The following is a 23,383-nucleotide window of genomic DNA, read 5'->3' as shown; positions in this document are numbered from 1 at the left end:
CCCAGCCCGCACCCGCGCAGCCATGGACGAGATGGAGGAAGAGCTCAAGTGCCCGGTGTGCGGCTCCTTCTTCCGCGAGCCCATCATCCTTCCGTGCTCTCACAACATTTGCCTGGCGTGCGCTCGCAACATTCTGGTCCAGACCCCCGACGCCGAGTCCCCGCAGAGCAGCCGAGCCTCCGGGTCCGACTACGACTACTTGGACCTGGACAAGATGAGCTTGTACAGCGAGGCGGACAGCGGCTACGGCTCGTACGGAGGCTTCGTCAGCCTGCCCACCACCCCGTGCCAGAAGTCCCCCAACGGGGTTCGAGTGTTCCCCCCGGGCCCGGCGGCTGCCGCCCCGCACGCTCACCCGCAACCGCCCTCCGCGCAAGCCGGCTGCCTGCAGGCGCCCATCCCCCGCAACTCGTGCCTCACGTGCCCGCAGTGCCACCGCAGCTTGTTGCTGGACGAGCGGGGTCTGCGCGGCTTCCCCCGGAACCGGGTGCTGGAGGGCGTCGTGGAGCGCTACCGCCAGGGCCGGGCGGCAGCCCTCAAGTGCCAGCTGTGCGAGAGGAGCCCCCGCGAGGCCGCCGTCATGTGCGAGCAGTGCGACGTGTTGTATTGCGAGCCGTGCCGGATGCGCTGCCACCCGCCCCGGGGGCCCCTCGCCAAGCACCGGCTGGTGCCGCCCGCCCAGGGCCGGGTCGGGGGGCCCGGTCGCCGCGCCGCGCCCCGCAAGACCTCCACCTGCACGGAGCACGAGCTGGAGAACCTGAGCATGTACTGCGTGCAGTGCAAGACCCCCGTGTGCTACCAGTGCCTGGAGGAGGGCAAGCACGGCACGCACGAAGTCAAGGCGCTGGGGGCCATGTGGAAGCTGCACAAGGTGGGAGGGAGACCCGCACTCGTGCGCGCCTCACTTTTATGAGTTTAGGACTAAGAAACCTTAAACCTTGGTTAGGAACGTTAACCTTAACACCCCCCCCCCCCACCCCCGCTCCCAAAAAAGTGGGACGAATGACTCAAAATGTTAAACGCCCCCACCCAAAAAAAAAATAGACAAAAATATTGGTCAAAAGTACAAAAAAAAAAGACACAAATATTGAGACAAAATAAATAACATTTTAAAAAATGGATAGTACATAAAAATGAAGAAATGGATGAAAAATATACACTCATGTAAAAATTACTTTAAAAATACAATATGTGCGACAAAATACAAATATTAGACAAAATATACATAGATGTGTTTTTTAGGATGACGGGGTGAGCAGTGGATTGCACGAGGTAGCACAACCCCCTCGAAACAGGGTGATGGTGACGTCCGTTACCATGACAACCACAATCTGGCTGTCATTTTTGATCAGCACATTTCAAAATTTCAAATAACGCGACCCTCCCATTACCGGCAAAAATATTTGCAACACCTTCGAATGCCGCCGCCAATCAAAAGTGGTCCTCGGTCCTCATTCGGGTGGAATTTTTCCTCCAGGTCTTACACCGGCTCGCCCGAGTAGACTGTGAAGGTGTCCCTAATGCTGCGGCCTGCGATGCTGAACACACACTGACGGGTATTTGGACCGGAGCGAGATGCTATTTTAGGGTTGTGGTGGGAGGCAAGGGAGGCAGCTTGTGAGATTTGTACGCCAGACCACCACATGCAGCACCTGCACACAGATGGACAGTACGCCAAAAAAAAAAAAAAAAAATGCAAATTATACACTTTAACACACAAAAGACTGTGTCCTGATCCCACTTACATGAATTTGAATGTGATCAAAATCATCGTAAACACAGCCACGAACCCACTTCTAATAGGGTGTGCACACATGTGCAACCACAATATCTCACTTGTTTATTTTTACTTTTGAGTTGTACGGATCATTCACCTTGCTCTCATTTTTTATCTCTTTTGATTTTAGATCACAAAAACGTAGCCCTTGAACAGGGGTGTGTAGACTTATTCCACGCAGTGTTCGTCCGATTATCTTTAACGGCCGGGTGCCATGGCAACCAAAAAGCAGCAGAGTCCTCTTCGGCTTTTTAGTAGTCCCCTCGCTCGTCTTCCCCTTCTTCATCCTCCTCTATTGACGTACCGGCGAGTCGGCAGGCTAGCTTGCCGCCATCTCGCGCAAGGTACGTGATAGCATCCGCTAATGTCGCACGACGTAAAAGCCGCTCGTCCCCCATTAAACATTCGATACACATTTGTATAAAGGAATGATAAACATGTATTTAAGTGTGTCCGAAGATATCAGCTTTAAAAAAAAGAAAATTTGAGCAAGTTTGGCTTCCAACCGTCGTGTCGCCGACCTGAAGTTATGCTCGCTAGCGTAGCATACACGGTCCGGTTTTACGCCCTTCGTCACGTGACGTTATGCATATTAAAACCTTCAATTATATTTAATGTTATCAGGCCGTACGCAAATAAGCATATCAGTACATATTTATTTTTACGGAATACCTTTTAATTTTAGTTGTAGACTCGCTGTATAATTTTTATTTCAATATATTTTTATATTTTAAATTTTAAATGGAATACCTTTGCTAATTTGATTTAACCAATTTTTGGGGGGAATTTATTAAATTTTCCTTTGTTTTATATTCTACATTGAGTATTACCTTGATCATTTAATATAAATAGTTTTTAATTGTTTTAAAGCTTTTAGTTTTTATACTATTTTATTTCATAATCAGCACTAAATGTTTTGTTTTTTTTATTTAAGAAAGCTATTTTAAATTCAAAATAATTAAATTTTTATATACAACCTATTCATTGTCATAAAACTAAATGCATGTATTTTTAAAGCTCTTTTGTTTTAGTTTTTAAAAAATATTGATTATTTTTTTTACATTTATTCTCTATATTTAACTGTAGTTTATCCCAACATGATTATCCTGTCAATTTTTTTTTACAATGTCAATTGAATTTATTTTTATATTTTGTAATATTTGTATTTTTTTTTTCACTGAACTCAGTCATTTCAAAAAGTAGTTTGCCTTACCTAATCAATTATTTTTCTTCTTTTGTTATTTCATGATTGCAGCCAATATGTTTTGTTGACATTTTCCTAATCAAAATAGGCAAATAAAATATTACAATTAATTGTGAATACTTCCCAAAACTTAATTGAGATGATAATCGATGTACTGCTCTCCCACGTGTGTCAAATATCGCTTCCATTTTCCCACCATTTTTTGGTGTTATTCTAATGATTATTAATATGACTTTAATGGGCATTTCACAGCTTCGCCGTCGTGCATTATGGATGATACGAGTGATGAATTATAAATGTGTCATCGTGTTCGACAGTCTGCTTGAATGTTTTCCTAAAAAGGAGTCAAGCGCTACCGAGTCTAATGGTGAAAAGTGGACCGTGTCAACTAAAAATATGAAATATGAGTCGCGTGCGTGCGCATGTAATGACTTCTCATTGAAAGTAGGCTACGACTCTCTTTGCTAAGCTAATTACTCACGGCAGGCATTTATCCCCCCCCCCACCCCCACCCCCAATCAACTGGGCCGGGATGCATAAATTATCAAATCATAAATTTAAAAAAGAAAAAAAACACCTTTAAAAAATGAAGAGGGTTACTCAATTAAACTTTTTCCCATTTCCATTTGGTGAAAATCTTTTCCTCATTTTATCTTTTTAATATTTGTGTCATTTATCAGCTTGATTTGACGATCATCATCATTTTTTAATTTCATGCCATTGTTTTTATCGCAGATATTTTTATTGACTTTTTTTTTTTTTTGCATTTGATTTTCTATGATCTCATTTGAATTTGTTTCAACCCAATTTATTTACCGTAATTCCCGGCCTACAGAGCGCACCTGGTGATAAGCCACAGTACACAGAAAGAGTTTAACGCTAGGGCAGCCCCGCTAACGCTAACGCGGCGGTGCTAACGCTGTCGCGGTGGTGCTAACGCTAACGTGGCGGCGCTAACGCTAACTAGCGGGGCAGGTTTGAAAAAAAATGTGCGGCTTCTAAGCCCGGAATTGCGGTAATTATTATTTATTTTTACACTGCGATGGCTAATTATCATAACGCTGTAATCGGAATCCATCGTTAGAGCTGGTCAAGCCGCCATTGCTAGCACGCCCCGCTAATAGGATGCCAAACAACTCAACGCTAGCACCGACTCAAATCAAGTGAAATCATTTTTAAGCTTATTATGCGATCCCTGAAATCGCACCCCCCACCCCTTGCTCTACTTTTAACGCACCAAATGGCCGTCTAGCATTGTTCCAAGCTTGCATGTTTTTCTCCACGTTTGGTCTTTTCTCAGCTGTGCATTCAGCCGTGTCACGTTCCCAAACGTCGGGGTCAAAGGCTAACCCCTCGCGGGCGCGTCAAAACGTCAGTGATTTTTTTTTTTTTTTGCTTTCTCTGAAGTGTATCCGTTTGTGTTTGTCTCCGTTCGCATCAATACAAACGCGGTCCCCACAAGGTCGCCCCCCCCCCCCGCAACGCCGTACATTCCCACCATTTCGTTTTGAACCTCGAAAAGGAACTTTTGTGCGGGACTTCCTGTCACATAACCTCTTGATGCCCTTTGGCAATAAAGCAGCAGTGATGAACTTGTTGCTTCCTTGTCAAAAAAACAAAAATATTTGACTGGGTTCCAAATATGACACCAGCACCACCAGCAAAAATATGTTTGTAAGAATTCATTTATTTTATTGTTAAAATTTCTCATTAGAATATTAACTGAAAATACGTACAATATTACCAAATAAAATGACTTTATATTTCAAATTATTAATTATTAGCTACTTTTAGCTGAAAAACAACTTACTATATTGAATCGTAATTTTTTTAAAATTCCAATTATTATAATTTTAGGCAGCACAGTGGGTGACAGGGGTGTCAAACTCATTTTTCTCGCGGGCCACATTGTAGTTCTGGTTTCCCTCAGAGGAAGCAAAAACAAAAAAACAAAAACATTGAATCGTCTCATCACATTTACATCATCAATTTATGAAGCAGTTTTGGAATCAGAAATCAAGGGTAGTGTTTTTTTTTCAACTATTCATATTTGGTAACAGAAAAATGCAACTTTACCATTTATGATACATGACAATTTTAAATTTTGGTCCCGATTTTTACAAGAATCATGGAAATCGGCACTGTGGATTTGGCTTCGCGGGCCACATGATATCATGTGGCGGGCCGGGATCTGGCCCCCGGGCCTTGAGTTTGACACCTGTGGGCTAGAGCGTTGGCCAAACAGTTCTGAAGACCGGGGTTCGAATTTTGGGGTCCGATTTGTAATGATTGTATTGTTTTTTTTAATGCTTTTGATTGGAAGAGGCAAGATAATGCTAATTAGCAGCTAATTCCCGCTAACGCTGCGGTTTTATGTCGCCCTGCAGGGTCAACTGTCTCAGGCTCTCAACGGGCTCTCGGACCGAGCCACCGAGGCCAAAGAGTTCTTGGTGCAGCTCAGGAACACCGTGCAGCTCATCCAGGTACGCATGCTTTGTTTTCCCGCAGACACTGAACGCCACTCGGCGATCGTGGAAAATCGGGATTCGTGATGAACGGCGGTGTTATGATGGTGTCGCGTTGATGATCGATCCATCTGTCATTCTGTCTTCTGGATACTATCGCGGGATTCTACAGAACTATTAGGAACCGCTCACACTTGGAAAGCAGAAAAAGTTCCAAGAACTTGTAGGGAAGACTTGCTTTGCGTGCTCTGCGATTGTTTGGTTGTTTACAGTACGGAAATGCCAGTTTTCCACTTTTTCTGCTTGGGCCGGTACCCGCAGGAGAACGGCGTGGAGTTCGAAGCGTGTCTGGTGGCGCAGTGCGACGCCCTCATCGACGCGCTCAACCGCCGCAAGGTTCAGCTGCTCACTTGCGTCAACAAAGAGCACGAACACAAGCTCAAGGTAAAGCGCGCTCACCCCAAAAAAAAAAAAAACAAACTGGGGGCCGCCCCGCCCGGCGGGAATATGCTTGTTGCCCGTCTGTCTTGGATACCAAATTCCGCTTCACTCCGGTTTTGGCCCCTTCAAAACAAATGTCCAACTTCCTGTTCAATTTCGGGCACGGGTCCTTGAGAATTTTTTAAAGGTTATTTTTTACTCTAATGTTTGTATGATTTCATTTTATAATATAGATTTGTCTCGTACCTTTTGATATTTTTGCCAAATATTTTTGTATTCGCTAAATAGTTTTATTGATATTCTAGTATTTTATATTGGGTTTTTTTCTTCAATATTTTTATTTGTCTTTGTGCTGGTTAATAATTAGTATGATATTTTTGTGTATTTAAAAATAGATTTAACATTTTTTAGAGCTTGCGTTTTTCGTCAAATATTTTAGAATTTTTTTAATACAGTTGTAATATTTTCAAATGTTTTTGTAGACTCTTTTCCATACACGGCTTTAATAACAAATATTTTTGTGGAAAGTATTTGTATTTTAGGTCTAATATATATATTTATTTTTGGGGAATATTTTTGTTTCTTTTAATATTTACTATTTTTGACTCATCCTTCTGTATTTGTGTGGTAAAATCAAATATTTGGGAATTTTGGGGGGGTCATCTTTTCAATTATTTTGTCTGGTCTTTTTATATTATTCTCTATTCTGTCATGTCGGATTAAAAAATAATTTTATATTATTTTGTCACTTTTTTGTAATATCTTTTTAATGAATATTTTTTGATTATTTTCCAAAATTTATATTAAATACTGTTGTGTTTTTCATCTAATATTTTCCAGATTTCTTTTCCATCTTATTGTTTTTTTTTTATTATATAGGATTTTTGTTTAAGCTTCATGTAGTGTATTTTTCCCATATTTTACTTTCTTCTATAAATTTTGACAAGTTTTTAAATATTTTTGTATTATTTTCCAATATTTAAAATTTTCAAAATATTTTTGCATTTTACAGCTACCATTTTGTATTTTTCAATCAATATTTTTGAATCGTAGGGTGAATTTTTTGTTTACTTTTTTTTTCAAGTATTTTTGCATGTGACTGCTCCCGTTTTTGTATTTTTCAGTCAATATTTTTGAATCCTTGGTTGAATTTCTTTGGTTTAGTTTCCTTTTTTTTTTTTTTAATATTTTTGCATTTTACAGCTACTGTTTTTGTATTTTTCAGTCAATATTTTTGAATCCTTGCGTGAATTTTTTTGGTTTAGTTTACTTTTTTTTCATATATTTTTGCATTTTACACCTACTGTTTTTGTATTTTTCCGGTAATATTTTTTAATCCTTGGGTAAATTTTTTTGGTTTAGTTGAGTTTTTTTTTCTCCCTCACACTTTTACAGGGCCCACCACTGAATGAGCAAGAAAAACTGTGCAGTTATTCCATGTAGATCGAGGCGATGATGACCAAGTTGCTGATGATGTTTTCGCAATCATTTTTTTTATTTTTTTTACACCCTTGCGCTGCTCTTAATGTGACGAGTGAGAGGCGTAACGCGTTTGGAGGCAAGCGCGAAGGGAGGCGTGCATTAGTGTTTCCAATTTCACGCTTGGACGCCGGCGAGAAGCAATGTTTGGCACGTGGAGGTGTTGTGAGCCAGCGCAACAAAATCAATATACAGGACGCTAAAGCCTGTTCAGCAATCGCTAACTCGGATATTATCTACATTTCTGTGTGTGTGTGTGTGTGTGTGTGTGGTTGGAGGGGGGAGGGGGGAGGGGGGGGGCCTCCCGCCCATCTGCCAATGTCCAGATTAGCCAGATTGGCCAAATCCTTTCCTAAATCTTCGACGTGGCACGGAACCAACACGTTTACTGCAATGTGTGAGTGGAAAAAGATCCAGAAGATGCCCAACGGAATACGTACGGTGGCGTGGAAGTGCAAACACTCAAACACTTTTACATTTCAGATCACGTTTTGTATAAAATGACTTCTCAAGTCGAAGCAAAATGAAAGAAAATGGCCACTTGCGTCTCGTTGAACTTGTACGTGGTCTCATTTGGAATTCAAGGGCTCACTATATTTTTCCATCAATTTTCGAATACTTTTTTACCAATACCAATTCCGATACCCGACCTCTGTTCTCGACCGCAATCCGTTCCAGAAGGCGGTTCGAGAACCGATTTGTTCGAAAATCGAATCGATATTTCCCACGTCTGCTTACAGAGTCTGCGTTATACACAATAACAACGCGCGTCTTGGGTCACCTGATCGTGCCGCGCGCGTTACGTTATTTCCGTGTTTTGTCGCAGGCGTTTTAATACCGATTTTCGTTCGAAAACAGAAGCAAAAAAAAAAAAAATCTCAAAATTTGTATTGTATGTCTTTATTTTGGAAACATGTTTTTATGTTTTTTTTCAACGTGTTTTTTGTCAGTTATCTATCTATCTATCTATCTATCTATCTATCTATCTATCTATCTATCTATCTATCTATCTATCTATCTATCTATCTATCTATCTATCTATCTATCTATCTATCTATCTATCTATCTATCTATCTACCTATCTATCTATCTATCTATCTATCTATCTATCTATCTATCTATCTATCTATCTATCTATCTATCTTCTTTGCCGCTTATCCTCACAAAGGTCGCAGGAGTGCTGGAGTCAATCCCAGCTGTCAACGGGGAGGAGGCAGGGGACATTTGCCAGCCAATCACATTTCTATCTATCTATCTATCTATCTATCTATCTATCTATCTATCTATCTATCTATCTAATCTATCTATCTATCTATCTATCTATCTATCTATCTATCTAATCTATCTATCTATCTATCTATCTATCTATCTATCTATCTATCTATCTATCTATCTATCTATCTATCTATCTATCTATCTATCTATCTGCCCGTTTGCTTATTTATTTGTTTTGTTTTTTTCATTTTGTTTGTTTATTATATTGTTATTTATCTATTGGTGCTGTATAAACCCCCCCCCCCCCCATGACTTTTAGTGGTATGTCTTTGTCCAGATTAGTCAGATAGTCCTAAATCCTTGGTCAACAGCACGAAAAACCTCGCGGAGACCCAGTTTTTCCCTGCGCTTCAAAAGCCCAGCAACGGTTACATTTATTTATTTAGGAGGATTTGGGCACAAAAGAGCCTGCACAAGTCTCACTTTGCCGCTGAATATTTACTAGCGCACTCAGTGGCCCGGAATGAACCGACTGCATCTACACCCCCCCGAGGCTCCCGGAGGATTAAAGACGCCCCGAGAACGGGATCATTTCTCCGTAAAGAGACAAACTAAATAATTGAGCGTGGTATTGATGTTATCAGCCAGCCAGAAGAGAGCGTTTAGCCTTTATGAGGCGCTAGCGACTCCGATTTTTACCGCACCGGCGACAGAAAACTCCGTCCTCTGCGGCCGTGTTGCGGTTGTCTCGGTGATTAAACGCGTCGTCCCTCCTTTCACCCGGCCGAGTTTCACACGCCGACGTGAAAAATAGGAATGTAGTGAAACAAACAAATAACAACAAATAATCCATGCGATTGGTCAGGTCGTCGTTTGTTTGGTCACTTGTTGCTAGGCAGGATTTGTGGGGCGGTAACGTCGGGAGCGCTTCAAGCGCACTTAGCGAGCGACGAAGGATTCTGGCAGCTCTTTTGCTTTTTCTTTGACTTTTATTTGAATTCCGAACAAAAGCTCGTCGCCTCCTGATGCTACGTTAGCATTGCCCCGGTTTTTGCTAGCGCTGAAAGCTAATCAGCCGCGCTCGAGCAGGAACTCACTTTCACTTGAGCATGACAGGCAAGTGGTGTGTGTTTGACTTCCTGTTGCTGCCATCCCAGCCGTTGTAAAAAGTTAGCACGCAAAACTAGCCATCGTGGAAATTGTGCCTCGCCCGAACCAGCAGATGGCGCTAATCCTTTTAAGTTGTGTTTTCGTGTTTAACTCTTTGTTGCTACTGTCGCTCTGTGTCCGCTCGTAAAAGGGGATTAGCGTGTGATGCTAATTTGCCACGATCTCGCCGGAACGTACTCGAAATCCGGGGCAAGTGAGATCTTGCCCTACAGGGACCAGCAGATGGTGCTAAAAATTTCAAGTTACGTTTTCGTGTTTAACTCTTTGTTGCTACTGTCGCTCTGTGTCCGCTCGTGAAAGGGGATTTACGAGCACGATACTGCCCCACGCGTGTTTTCGCCACGTCTCCTCGTCCTGTATCAGTTTTCCGACGACGCAGAAATGAACAAGGAAACATCATCGTGTCGGGTCCATGTCCCCCCCCCTTTTTTCTTTTTCTTCCTGCCCCTTCATTTCTGCCTAGCAACAAGTGACGAGCGATGCACGACCGGGGGGAAAGGAATGTCAAATGTTATGTGTCGCACTACACTGCTCGCGGTTGTCATCCTCCGTGTTTTCTCCGCAGGATTTTCGCTTTTATCTGCCCCCTCGCAGCCGCGACCAGGTTACTGTTACCTAGCAACCCTTCGTCCGTCTCCACTGTGTGTGTGTGTGTGTTTTCCTTCACTCTATTTTCCATAAGGAGGCTCTCCGGACGGCAACAGTGACAGATAGACGGCCTGGGAATGTTGGGATCGATGTCCACGTGCTCGGAGATGTTAGCGTGAGCAAAAAAGAAAGAAAAAAAAAAAAAAGAAGAAAAAAAACGTGAAAAGATGGAGGGATGCTGCCGGTCGCTATGGTAGTTAGCCCCCGGTGATGTAACTGGACAAGTGTCGACACATCCCGACGTGTGAAAGTGTCGCTCGGCCTCCGTCGGCGACGGGACCTTTCGTCGTTCGTCGCGGTGACTCTTCCGCAGTTCTTGTCCAAACGATTTGCGCGCTTTATACGGTGCCGCGGGTTCGATTTCTTCTGCGCTCGCGACGCCAAACCCTAAAAATCGTCTTTCCTGTCGATATGACTGGAAATGCTGAAATGACCTTATTCCGTTGGATGGGGTTTGTTTTTTGCTTTTAAAAATAGATTAAATAGAGTAACAAACTCAATCAAATTGAATTGAACACTATGCATCATAATTTAATTCCAATTCATTGCACTGCTCCCTGTGGTGTGCCCGCCTTGGCCACTGGGGGCACTGTCATGCAGACAGAAATGAAGATGATCCTTCTTCTACTATGACTTTAAGTGACTCAGTAAGATTTTGCAGTCATTCTCTGCAGAGGATAAAGAATATATACCTGTGAGGATTGTTGTAGAATGGCCCACTTCTATTTGGGGATGGGGGGGGGGGGCCACCCCTGACCGCGAGTAGTGAAAATCTGTGAATACAAATCATTGACGCTTATTTTAATTGCCATGAAATAAAAATTTAGTTGGGGAAAAATATGAGTGCGAGATCGGGTCCCAAAAAAATTTAACTAAGTGAAAAAAAACGCGCAAAAGGCTCGCCCCCTCCCCCCCAAAAAAATCCATAGCCCAAATATGCATGCATATTTGCATATGCATCTGTCTATTTGTGTTGTTTTATTTATTTATACTTCATAAATACTTCAGTGGCACGGTGGATCATCTGGTAAAGCGACTGCCTCATAATTCTGAGGTCCTGGGTTCAATCCTGGACCTGCCTGTGTGGAGTTTGCATGTTCCTCCCTGGGCACTCCGGTTTTCTCCCACATTCCAAAAATATGCAACATTAATTGGAGACTCCAAATTGCCCATAGGTGTGATTGTGACTGCGGCTGTCTGTCTCGATGTGCCCTGCGATTGGCTGGCGACCAGTTCAGGGTGTACCCCGCCTCCTGCCCGTTTACAGCTGGGATAGGCTCCAGCACCCCCCCCCCCGCGACCCTCGTGAGGATAAGTGGCCAACAAAATGGATGGCTGGATGAATATTTCTACTGAAAATACTTTTTTTATCACATTGGAGGCGTGGAGGTTTTCATCTTTGCGTTCTTGTGGGTTCAGTTCTTCAGCGAGTCCTTCCCGCCGGTTGTGCTTTCCAGGTGGTGCGCGACCAGATCTCGCACTGCACGGTGAAGTTGCGTCAGACGACGGGCCTGATGGAGTACTGCCTGGAGGTGATCAAAGAAAACGACCCGAGCGGCTTCCTCCAGGTGAGCCGGGCCTCTATTTTTTTTTGTTTCTCTCTCCTTCTTCTCCTTCGCCTCCTTACCGACGGTCTCGGGGGCGACGGTCCGCCAGATCTCGGACGCGTTGATCCGGAGGGTGCTGATGACGGAGAGCCAGTGGGGCAAAGGGACGCTGACGCCGAGGATGAGCAGCGACTTCGACCTGACGCTGGACAGCGCCCCGCTTCTGCAGACCGTCCACCAGCTGGACTTTGTGCAGATGAAAGGTTCGACCGCCGCTGCTCTTTTCCCATCTCTTAGACAATAAACGTCAGATAATATTAATACTGCTTCAAATTTTAATTATTCTTTTTGGAATATTTTTATATCTATTTTTGTGTAGTTTATAGCCGTTATATATTAATTGAATGCTTTTGTAATTATTGTGATGTTTCAATATATTTTTTAGCATTTTTTCAGTTTGTATTTTTTATTTATATTTTATTATATATATATATTTTTTTTATTTTCTTTTTCTCTTTATTTTTCCCTAATATTTGTGCATTTTGATCTAATATTATGCAACATTTTGTAAATATTTTTGGATTTATTGTCATGCCAAACTATTTTTCTATAATTGCTTGTATTTCATTTTTCATCTAATATTCTGGTATTTTTTTTTCCAATATTGCTGCCATAATATATTTATTACAGCATATTTTTTTAGCATTATCGCTTTAGCTCACTTTGACTGTGCAAGTGTCCTGAATATCCATCCATCAATTTCAATTTCCTTATCCTCACAAGTGTCACGGGAGAGTTCTTTTTTTATTATTTTTTTCTGTTTTCTGTTTATATTTTTCATGTATATTTTACTATATTTTTTGAAATGATCTTTTTCCTCTTAATTTTTCCCTACTAATATTTGTGCATTTCAATCAAATATTTTTGTATTCATTGTCATGCTAGACTATTTTTCTATATTTGCTCGTATTTCATTTTTCATCTAAAATGTGGGTATTTTTTGCTAATATTACTGCCATAATACATTTTTTATGACATATTTTTTCGCTTTGACTGTACAAGTGTACTAAATATCCATCCATCCATTTTCTGAGCTGCTTATCCGCACAAGTGCCGAGGGAGTGCAGGAGCCCGCCTGAATATTTAGAATCTATTTCGCAGTATTTTCTCAAGCAAATATTTCTATGTGCTCGTATCACATTTTGTATTCATTTCTCAAATTTGTGTCACAGCACTGGTTTTTGTCTCCATCTTTTTTTTTTTGGGGGGGGGGGGATGAGATGAGCATTATTGCTTTGTCTCTTCTTAAAGTGTGCAAGCGCGGCTAACTTCCTTAGCATGCTAACAGTGATTAACGCGACGATGGTGATCTGAGACAAACGCGTGTTTGTTTTTTTTCTCGTGAGCTTCCCGCGTACTGACATTTTTGGGGCCTCCTCTTCCCCCGTCCCGTTGGTCAGTGCCGTCGGCGCCGATGCTCCAGCTGGAAGAATGCTGCACGGAGAGCAACAGCGCCACGTTGTCATGGAAACAACCGCCGCTCTCCACCATCGCCGTGGACGGCTACATCCTGGAGCTGGACGACGGCGACGGCGGCCACTTCCGGGTAGGCTCGCTCGCTTCATTACGAGGCTAGCTAGCTGCGCTCTTGCTAACCTTAAAAGCAGCACCTACCCTCTCCTTTGCCGCTGTTGTAATATTCCAGTGTCATCAGGCAATAATTTTCAGCGATTTTTATTATTATTATTAATTTTGGGGGGGGCGGCAATATTTCTACCTCTCTTCCCATATTTTGAGATTTTTTGAATATCTTTGTAGTCTTTCTAGAATTCCCAAAAATATATACACTTACACTAAATTTCTTTGTATATATTTTTTCACTATTTTTATTTAGAAAAATATTTTTGTTTTCCTCTTATAATTTGTTTTTCCCATTTCAAATATTAAATTATTATTAATAATATTATTATTATGTTTAAATATTAAACATCCAAACACCTTTGTAAACGTAATTTCAGTTTTGCAATATATTTTATTTCTCCAAACTTCCAAACGTCATTTTTTTTCAACCCCTCACAATAAGATATTTTTTCATAGTTTTTCTTTGAGAGTTTTATTTTCCAATGTTAATATATTCATCATTTAAGCATGTATTTTTCATTTACATTTTTGTGCTACACTTTTATGTAATTTTTCAATTTGTCATATATGTATGTGTGTGTGTATGTATATATATATATATATATATATATATATATATATATATATATATATACGTGTGTGTACATATATATGTGTGCATATATGTTTATGTGCATACACATACAGTATGTGTGTGTATATATATATATATATATAATATATATATATATATATATATATATATATATAACAAAATTTAAAAATTACAAAAAAGTGCAAAACAAAAATATTAAATGAAAAATACATGCTTAGATGATTACACATGCATTTTTAATGTCATCTTTTTTCAGCCCCTCATAATAAGACATTTTTTTATTTTTTTCATAGTTTTTCTTTGAGAGTTTTATTTTCCAATGTTAATATATTCATCATTTAAGCATGTATTTTTCATTTACATTTTTGTGCTACACTTTTATGTAATTTTTGGCGGTGACTCTTCCGCAGTTCTTGTCCCTAGGTGTGTGTGTGTATATATATATATATATATATATATATATATATATATATATATATATACGTGTGTGTGTACATATATATGTGTGCATATATGTTTATGTGCATACACATACAGTATGTGTGTGTATATATATATATATATATATAACAAAATTTAAAAATTACAAAAAAGTGCAAAACAAAAATATTAAATGAAAAATACATGCTTAGATGATTACACATGCATTTTTAATGTCATCTTTTTTCAGCCCCTCATAATAAGACATTTTTTTATTTTTTTCATAGTTTTTCTTTGAGAGTTGTATTTTCTAACGTAAATATATTCATCATCTAAGCATGTATTTTTCATTTAATATTTTTGTCTTACACTTTTTTGTAATTTTTCTATTTGTTTTATATACATATATATCTATACTGCATATATGTACTGTATATATACATATGTGTGTACATATGTGTATATATGTATGTGTGTGTGTATATATATATATATATATATATACATAATAATATACATAGACATAAAAAAATATATATATATATATATATATATATATATAAAACATTTAAAAATTACAAAAACGTTTAAGACAAAAATATTAAATGAAAAATACATGCTCAGATGATGACACATACATTTTTACTGCCATTTTTTTTCGACCCCTCATAATAAGTCTTTTTTATTTTTTTTATTTTTTATTTTCTAACGTTAATATATTCATCATCTAGGCATGTATTTTTCTTTTAATATTTAATATTTAATATTTATATATGTACATATATATATATATATGTATGTTTGTGTATTCATGTGTGTATATTCCTTCTGTGGGTGTTTGTGACGACAAGTGTGATATTTTCCTAAACTTGCGCGGGCGGGTGACATCATTTGCAAATTGATTTTAATGTCACACTCGTCTGCCGGCGTACTTTGAGTGGCGCACGCTGACTCACCGCCGCCCCCCTCCCGTTTTTATGAACAACCCGTCGTACAGACCCAGTGAAGCACTGTTGTGTGGGTGTGTGTGTGTGTTGTGCGGCCCCCCCCCCCCCCTCGCAGGAAGTGTACGTGGGGACGGAGACCATCTGCACGGTGGACGGCCTGCACTACAACAGCACGTACAAATCCAGGGTGAAGGCCTTCAACGGCAGCGGCGTGGGACAGTACAGCAAGACGCTGGTCATGCAGACGTCCCAGGGTACACAAACTTCCATTTTTTATTTTTATTTTTTTTTTTTTACTTCATTTGTTCCAAACGCTTGGAAAATGATCAAATGTGAGCAAATCTGGTTGGAATCGTTTTTTTGACACTGCGAGAAAATATGTTTGCACGAAAGTCGTACAATTTCGTAGAGCAACGCGTGATCGCGATCATTCCATGCTGTTGGTTAACAATGCGATCAAATCGATGATTTATTCACAAAAAAAGTTTGTGATCAAATTGTTTCATCACATTTAAAGTGTAAAAAAAACCCAAAAACATTTTCCTGTTTGTTAACGATGAGAAAATCCAAATTTTGTCCACTAACAGGCGATGGTGACAAAGCCAAAGCGTGTCTTAATAATCTGATCAATTTTTTTTATTTAATGACAGTAAAGTTATTGAAATTAATTTTGGTTTTGCGATAAAATCTGTTTGGAATCCCATGAAAATCACATTTTACTGTTTGTTGATGATGTGAATTCATCGTGATTGCAACACATTCACATCGATGTTCTTAAAAATAATTTTTGTTTCATCCAAACGAGCGTCATCAAATCTTGTATGAACGTTATTGAGTTTTATTGAAATATATTTCTTCGATACTCATGTCGGTAAAAAAAAAAAAAATGCGTTCACAGCGACGGCTAACCGCGAGAAATTCTTCCCGTTTGTTAATAGTACGACGACATATTTGATTTGTCCTCGTGGAATTCATAAAATATGTTGTTTTGCCATCAACCCCTTCGCATGAAAGCGTTCAACTGTGCGTCTTTGTCTCCGTTTTCCCGTTTTTGGAACCGCCGCGAGCGAGCCACGCGGCGCTAACCGTGCAAATGACGCGCTTCAGGAAAACAAAGAGAAGCGGGAGGCGTTTGCGCTTTCCTGCCGGGTTTCTTTTTGGGTTTTGGTTGGCTAAAGCTGCTTCCCTGCTCTTTCCTTCCTCCGCCACTTTTGACTGCCCCCCCCCCTGCCCCCCCCCAGCTGGGCTTCCTCCGTGCGACATGCAATCAGGTAAGATCGCTCGCTCGCTCGCTCGCTCGCTGCTGACTTTCCTCCACATCTCCATAACGCACACGCACACATTCCTGCTGCTTATTTCCTCGGAGAGAAATTCTTATGAAAATTAAAAAGAATGAAAAGCCAGCAGGTTTAATAAATAAATACATCCAAATTGTTGTTGTACTCAAAAATTAAATATAACCGAATTGTGCTGGGAGGACACGGTGGATCAGCTGGTAAAGCGTTGGCCTCACAGTTCCGAGGGCCCGGGTTCGATCCCGGACCCGACTGTGCGGAGTTTGTATGTTCTCCCCGTGCCTTGCGTGGGTTTTCTTCGGGCACTCCTGTTTCCTCCCGCAACCCCAAAAACACGCAACATGAATTGTCATGTTGTGATCCAGGCCGCTTATCCCCGCAAGAGTTGCGGGAAAGCTGGAGCCAGCTAGCTTAGGGAGAAAGGCGGACTCCACCCTGAACTGGTCGCCAGTCGGTCACAGGGCAGATATCGACACCATCACTGAGCGGGAATCGAGCCCACGCTGCCTGCACCAATGGGAGACATGTGTACCACTACACCATCGGTGACCAACATTAATTGGGCACTCTAAATTGCCCCTAGGTGTGATTGTGAGTGCGACTGTTTGTCTCGGTGCGCTCTGCGATTGGATGGCAGACAGTTAAAGTGTACCCTGCCACCTTCCCCTTGACGGCTGGCATAGGCTCCAGCACGCCTCGTGAGGATAAGCAGCTAAGAAAATGGATGGATCGATGGGTGGATGCATAAATTGCCCCTAGGTGTGATTGTGAGTGCGACTGTTTGTCTCGGTGCGCTCTGCGATTGGATGGCAGACAGTTAAAGTGTACCCTGCCACCTTCCCCTTGACGGCTGGCATAGGCTCCAGCACGCCTCGTGAGGATAAGCAGCTCAGAAAATGGATGGATCGATGGGTGGATGCATAAATTGCCCCTAGGTGTGATTGTGAGTGCAGCTGTTTGTCCCCATGTGCCCCGTGATTGGCTGGTGACCAGTTCAGGGTCTACTCCACCTCCTGCCCCTTGACAGCTGGGATAGGCTCAAGCACACCTTGCGAGGATAAGCGGCTAAGAAAATGGATGGATAAATTGACCCTAGGTGTGATTGTGAGTCCAGTTTTTTGTCCCCATGTGCCCTGCGATTGGCTGGCGACCAGTTCAGGGTGTACACCACCTCCGGCCCCTTGACAGCTGGGGTTGGGTCCGGCATGCCTTGTGAGGATAAACGGCTAAGAAAATTGATGGATGGATGGATGGATGGATGGATGGATGGATGCATGGATGGATAAATTGCCACTAGGTGTGATTGTGAGTGCAGCTGTTTGTCTCCATGTGCCCAGCAATTGGCTGGAAACCAGTTCAGGGTGTGCCCCGCCTCCTGCCCGTTGACAGCTGGGATAGGCTCCAGCACTCACCGCGAACCCTTGTGAGGATAAGCGGTTAAGAAAATGGAGGGATGGATGAACTGTGCTTGGAAAGTGACTCTTTCCTGTACCACGAGTGGTACCCGTATACCACCCGCGCTACTAATCATTAGTCCGCTGCTAACTGGTCGCCCGGCGTCTACGGCAGTGGCCTGGTTCGCCTTCGACGCGGCGTCGGCGCACCCGGACATCATCCTGTCCAACGACAACCTGACGGTGACGTGCAACAGCTACGACGACCGCGTGGCCCTCGCCGGCGCCGCCTTCTCGCGCGGCATCCACTACTGGGAGATGACGCTGGACCGCTACGACAACCACCCCGACCCCGCCTTCGGGGTGGCGCACGCCGACGTCCTGAAGGACGTCATGCTGGGCAAGGACGACAAGGCCTGGGCCATGTACGTGGACAACAACCGGTCCTGGTTCATGCACAACAACTCGCACACCAACAGGTAATCGGCACAAATGGCTGTCTTCTTTTATATTCATTAAATAAATAAAAGTCTGAAAGACAAAATGTATTTCAAAAGCAGAGCAAGTGCAATTGATTAATGGTCAAAAATTGGCTGATAATTTGCAGATTTTTCTTTTGTTATTTTACATTTGCACCTTACATCATAAGGCTTTCCTAATGACAAAAAATAATAACATTTTTTACATTTTTTTATTACAACATCCAATTCTGAAAATGCTTAATGGTTCAGCCCTTATTCAAAAATATTTGAGGTTTGTCAAAAAAATATATATATTTTTTTTCATGCAATTCTAATGACCATTAATTATTTGCAGACTAGCTATTTGCGGATGATTGGTAGAAAGGAAATTAAAATGTCAGGAAAAGACTGCTAGAACAACTGAACATTATCTGGGGTCTAATCAGGGGCCCTTTAAATGGTGCCAGGTATGTACTGACTCCTATTTAACATCAACTCGAATGTGGTGAATTCTGAACGCAGCCACATCCCAAGTGGGTGTGCACACTTGTGCAAACTCATTATTTCAGGCGTTCACATCTCGGAAAGGAAATCTTGAGTTGCATAGGTTTTAAATCACATTAAGGGTGGAAAAGGTTTTGAAAAATGTTGGTGCCTTTTGTATATATCCAACATGCTAGCAGTTAAAACACATTCAGCGCCATTGACGGCTTTAGACGCCAAAGCTCCATCTTAATTAGTGTTTTAAAAAGGGGTGTGTAGACTTTTTAAAGCCACAGTAAAACGTCATCAAATTAGGTACGGTCACAAAATATTACTAAAATCCTTGACACACGGACCACAGATGGCTCATATGCTTAAAAGATGAAAGGCAAATAAAATATTCCGTGTAGTCCAATTATGATTTTGCGGATGTATTCCGCCTAGCAACAAGTGAACGGACCAATCAGGAAAGAAAAAAAAAAGGCTGCGAGGACGTTTTAAAAAGGAACTGAGGACGGATTTCGCGTTTGTTTGCGTGGCCGCAGGACGGACGGCGGCATCGGCAAAGGCGCCACCATCGGCGTGCTGCTGGACTTCACGCGCAGGATCCTCCTCTTCCTCATCAACGACGAGCAGCAGGGGCCCGTGGCTTTTGAGGGCCTGGAGGGGGCGCTCTACCCAGCCATCAGCCTCAACCGGAATGTACAGGTAACAACAACAACAACAACGCCCACAATATAAACCACACTTAATCCAACTACAATTTGTTCTTTACATATGTTTGGATATTTTTCAAATGTATACATACAAAAGTAGTATTGTGTACCTGAGGGTTTCTTTAATAGTATTTCCTCGTGGTTGTGTGCTCAGAGTGCTAATATAGCGCATACATATCTAGCGGCGTGTCGATTGGTTGAAGCCAGTCGGCCGCCATCTTGGTACTCCCAAAACAGGTTGGATTATGGTCACTTTTTCCTCAAAATTTGGCATGTAGAATTAAAACTGGTTGCGTGAGCTTGACATTTTTTCAGTTCTGGCAACAGCAACGATTTTTCATTGGACTTGGGAAGCCAAAAAAAAAAGGCTATTTGTAAAGGAAAGACATAGAACACCGTGATTTCCTTGAGATGTTAACTTTTCCCAAAATACGCTGTGAAGCACTATCATCATGACATAGCAAAAAAACGAGCATTTTTTGTCATAAAACTATTCAATTTCAAGTCAATTAGTTCGATATATTTTTTGGAAATATGGGAGATGATAACAAAGTGTGGGAGGACAGTAAATAGTAGACTTCTACAAAATGTAAAATTTAGCAGCTTTTGGCCCATTAACATAGCCCAAGGAGGGAACAAAATGGAGGACACACATCAAAGACACAACGGAAGACAGAAAAAAAAATGGAGGACACTGAAACGATGCACTGTCAAACTTTGACTCATTGAATTGGAAGTTACTTTTGCTCACGAACATTGAGCTAAGAAGCTAAATGCTAATGTCAGCAATGCTGTCTCTGCGACGTCCCATTTCACACAGACAATTTCAACTTGTTTCCTCGCGTTTGAAAATCAAATTCAATTTGCAGGGTTCTGTATTATGAAATTCATCAAAAAATTTCACAAAAAATGCGTTTTGTTGCTCATCCGCTGATGAAGTTTGGGAAAATATTGACATCGCTTTTTTTCGCGAAAAACCGTCGGCCTGTAAAATTGAAGCAGCGAGTGAACAGTGAACAACAACAAGAACCGTAAACAAAACTCAAGTGAATTAAGTTCATCATAAATTTAAAAAAAAAAAACCTTTACAAACCAACTTTAACAGCGTTAAAGTAAATCTTTCTAACTTAGCTGTGGAATGTTTTCTCACAGCTACCAAACTGGCGATTAATGCACAGGTCGACACGGTTGTTGTGGGAGTATCAAGATGGCGGATATCTGCTTTCTGCGACTTCAGCTTTGGTGGCCAATGAGCTAACCAGTTTATTTTTTTTCTTATATCAGTGGCTCAGACAATTAAAAAAAAATCTATATATATATATATTTGAAGTGGAGCAGGAGCGCCCTCTAGAGGTCTTATCGATCACCCCTCCCTCTTTGTCTTTATTCAACAGGTGACGCTGCACACCGGCTTGCCCATCCCGGATTTCTACACCCCGGGTGAGGTTGATCCTACCGCTCACATGTGCTAAACGCCCCCCTCGCCCCCTCCTCAACCTTTTTAAAAAGCACAGTGAGTACGAGGGACTCCCGACCCTCAACGAATACGCTTTTGGCTACCGCGTTTCATCTCGTCGGCGCTTCTCGTGGCTGTTTGTGTGGAAAAAACGACGACGAGTCTTTTTTTTTTTTTGTACTTTATTTCGCAAAAGAGTGTATATCTTGTTGGTGTTTTGTAAGCTATATTAAGCAGACGACATATTTTAGTTGCTTGATAATGTAGTGTGTGTGGGGCTAAAAGTCAGGGCGTATCATTTTTTTTCTGCCCCCGGGGAAGCACTTACTTAACATCTCAAGGAGTCCACACGAGCTTGTCGAGCCATAATGTTAGGTACGCCGGCGCAATTAACGTAAAATAACTTTCACGCAGCAACACGGCATAGCAGTCGGAAAGGAACGACAGCTTTCGACACAGAGCGGGATAAGTGAGCGTCGGCGGGTGTCAAAGGTCACACGCTTATCCGGAATTGCGCCATTGACAAGTGGCGGAAAACTGACGTGTAAAAAGGTGCTGACGGCGACCTTCGAGAGCCTGTTAACTTTCACCCGGAGATCCTGCAAAACAGTCATCCAGCATTTATCACTCATTTAACGGAAACGGCGTTTGCTCGCCCGTGCCTTTCCCGGCGAAGGCGTTGTACCGGCATATTCGCCTTAGTACTCACACTCCGGTGCCATAAACTCACGAGAACAACATGAGTGAAAGTGTCAGTTTTTACGTGGGGCTTTTAGCGCAACACTCGTGTCGGCTCTCGTTCGCGGGTGTACCTAATGTTGCGTCCGGTAAGTGTTAGTACACGCTTATTACTACTACAACTCGGCAAGGTGCTATTATCCCGCTTTAAAGTGCTGTTCGATGCCCCGTCGAGACACCGCGGGGCAGAGCAGAGTTTTGCTGGGGCACCCTGTCTCGTCGCCTGCTGCTACAACGAATCCCAGCTACAATAAGCATCGTAGATATTTATATATGATATATATGTACAGTGTATAGAAGAGGACGTTATCATCGGGTGTTTGTTCCGCTAGTTGCCATGACAACAGCATCCCTCTCAGATCGCCGCAATGACTTTAAATGTGTGTTGTTTTTTTTTAATTGAAAAACTGAAGACTTGTAGAAAGTGTGGGCGAGCAGATGAAATAGATTCGCGGATGATTCGTTTGCCTATAGCAGCTTTTTATGAATTATTATCGCGCGGTCGCTGGGCGACACTGACTCATATACATACGATCTATTTAAATGTACATAAGCTTATATGTGCGCGTGAGGTTATTCCTGTTCTAATTTGACGCCACGAAATGTTTCTTTGTCTCTTCCATAACCAGATGTTTGCTCCGTTATTATTATGATTACAAATATGATGATTATTTGAAGCTAATAAGAGCCTGTGTTTTCCTGTATATGTGAATATTCAATAAATGGCTGTCAAACCGAATAGCTGGGTCGCTAATATTTGCATATTAATGAACGTAAAAGTATTTCTATTTAGATTTATTGTCGTGCTGTCCCGTCCTGCATTCTGATTGGTCAAATGTTGACATGCTGAAAGCTTACTGGCCCAAAGAGTTTGACTTGTTTTGATTGGCAGAGAGGCAAGCGAGACAAAAGATGAAAGGCACTGTATATCATCTTCAAATATAAACACGCAACTGATAATTCAATACGTACTACATTATTAAAATTCATTCAATTCAATATATAGTCATTCATATTTCGATGATGTAATGTCATATGTCCTTAAATGTATTGAAAGTGAGCATCAAAGTCAAGAAGTGAAGGGAAGGCAGAGAGCTGATTGACCTAGTTGACTTCCCGTAAGATGATTGGCTCAAAATATTCCTTCATAATGCAATGAAAATGTTTATGATCTTTATAATTATTAATTTTGGGGGAGAAAAAGAGACCGAAAGATCAAATCCACAATTTGATTGGCCGAAAGTGAACCTGCTGAAAGCTGATTGGCGAGCACGTCTCTCCCTACTTCCTG

The 23,383-nt window shown here is 41.6% G+C and overlaps 1 protein-coding gene across 3 annotated transcripts; it reads left to right on the top strand.

The window, feature by feature from the left end:
* On the top strand, positions 1 to 22,821 carry trim9 (tripartite motif containing 9). Of its 3 annotated transcripts, XM_061844593.1 has the most exons (11): positions 1 to 871; positions 5,369 to 5,464; positions 5,768 to 5,890; positions 11,857 to 11,967; positions 12,056 to 12,209; positions 13,407 to 13,552; positions 15,665 to 15,803; positions 16,791 to 16,820; positions 18,414 to 18,717; positions 19,728 to 19,890; positions 21,293 to 22,821. In XM_061844593.1, the coding sequence occupies exons 1-11, from the start codon at positions 23 to 25 to the stop codon at positions 21,368 to 21,370; spliced, it is 2,193 nt and encodes a 730-aa protein (XP_061700577.1). In that variant the 5' UTR covers positions 1 to 22; the 3' UTR covers positions 21,371 to 22,821. The 3 variants fall into 3 exon arrangements, with proteins under 3 accessions (XP_061700577.1, XP_061700578.1, XP_061700579.1); XM_061844594.1 differs by lacking the exon at positions 16,791 to 16,820; XM_061844595.1 differs by lacking the exon at positions 16,791 to 16,820 and having other exon boundaries at positions 15,665 to 15,824; positions 18,360 to 18,717.
* The last annotated feature ends 562 nt before the right edge of the window (positions 22,822 to 23,383 follow it).

Source organism: Syngnathoides biaculeatus, chromosome 15 (genome assembly GCF_019802595.1).
Source record: "Syngnathoides biaculeatus isolate LvHL_M chromosome 15, ASM1980259v1, whole genome shotgun sequence".
Classification (NCBI taxonomy): domain Eukaryota; kingdom Metazoa; phylum Chordata; class Actinopteri; order Syngnathiformes; family Syngnathidae; genus Syngnathoides; species Syngnathoides biaculeatus.
Note: the sequence above shows the minus strand (reverse complement) of the source record. Positions and strands in the feature narration are given on the sequence as shown.

What these genes read in the sequence shown, in the direction of transcription:
- trim9 (XM_061844595.1), top strand. Translation starts at nt 23, where the DNA reads ATGGACGAGATGGAGGAAGAGCTCAAGTGCCCGGTGTGCGGCTCCTTC. An exon ending in GCGACGGCGGCCACTTCCGG is followed by an intron (nt 13,553 to 15,664) that starts GTAGGCTCGCTC and finishes CCCCCCTCGCAG; the next exon opens with GAAGTGTACGTGGGGACGGA. An exon ending in AACAACTCGCACACCAACAG is followed by an intron (nt 18,718 to 19,727) that starts GTAATCGGCACA and finishes GCGTGGCCGCAG; the next exon opens with GACGGACGGCGGCATCGGCA.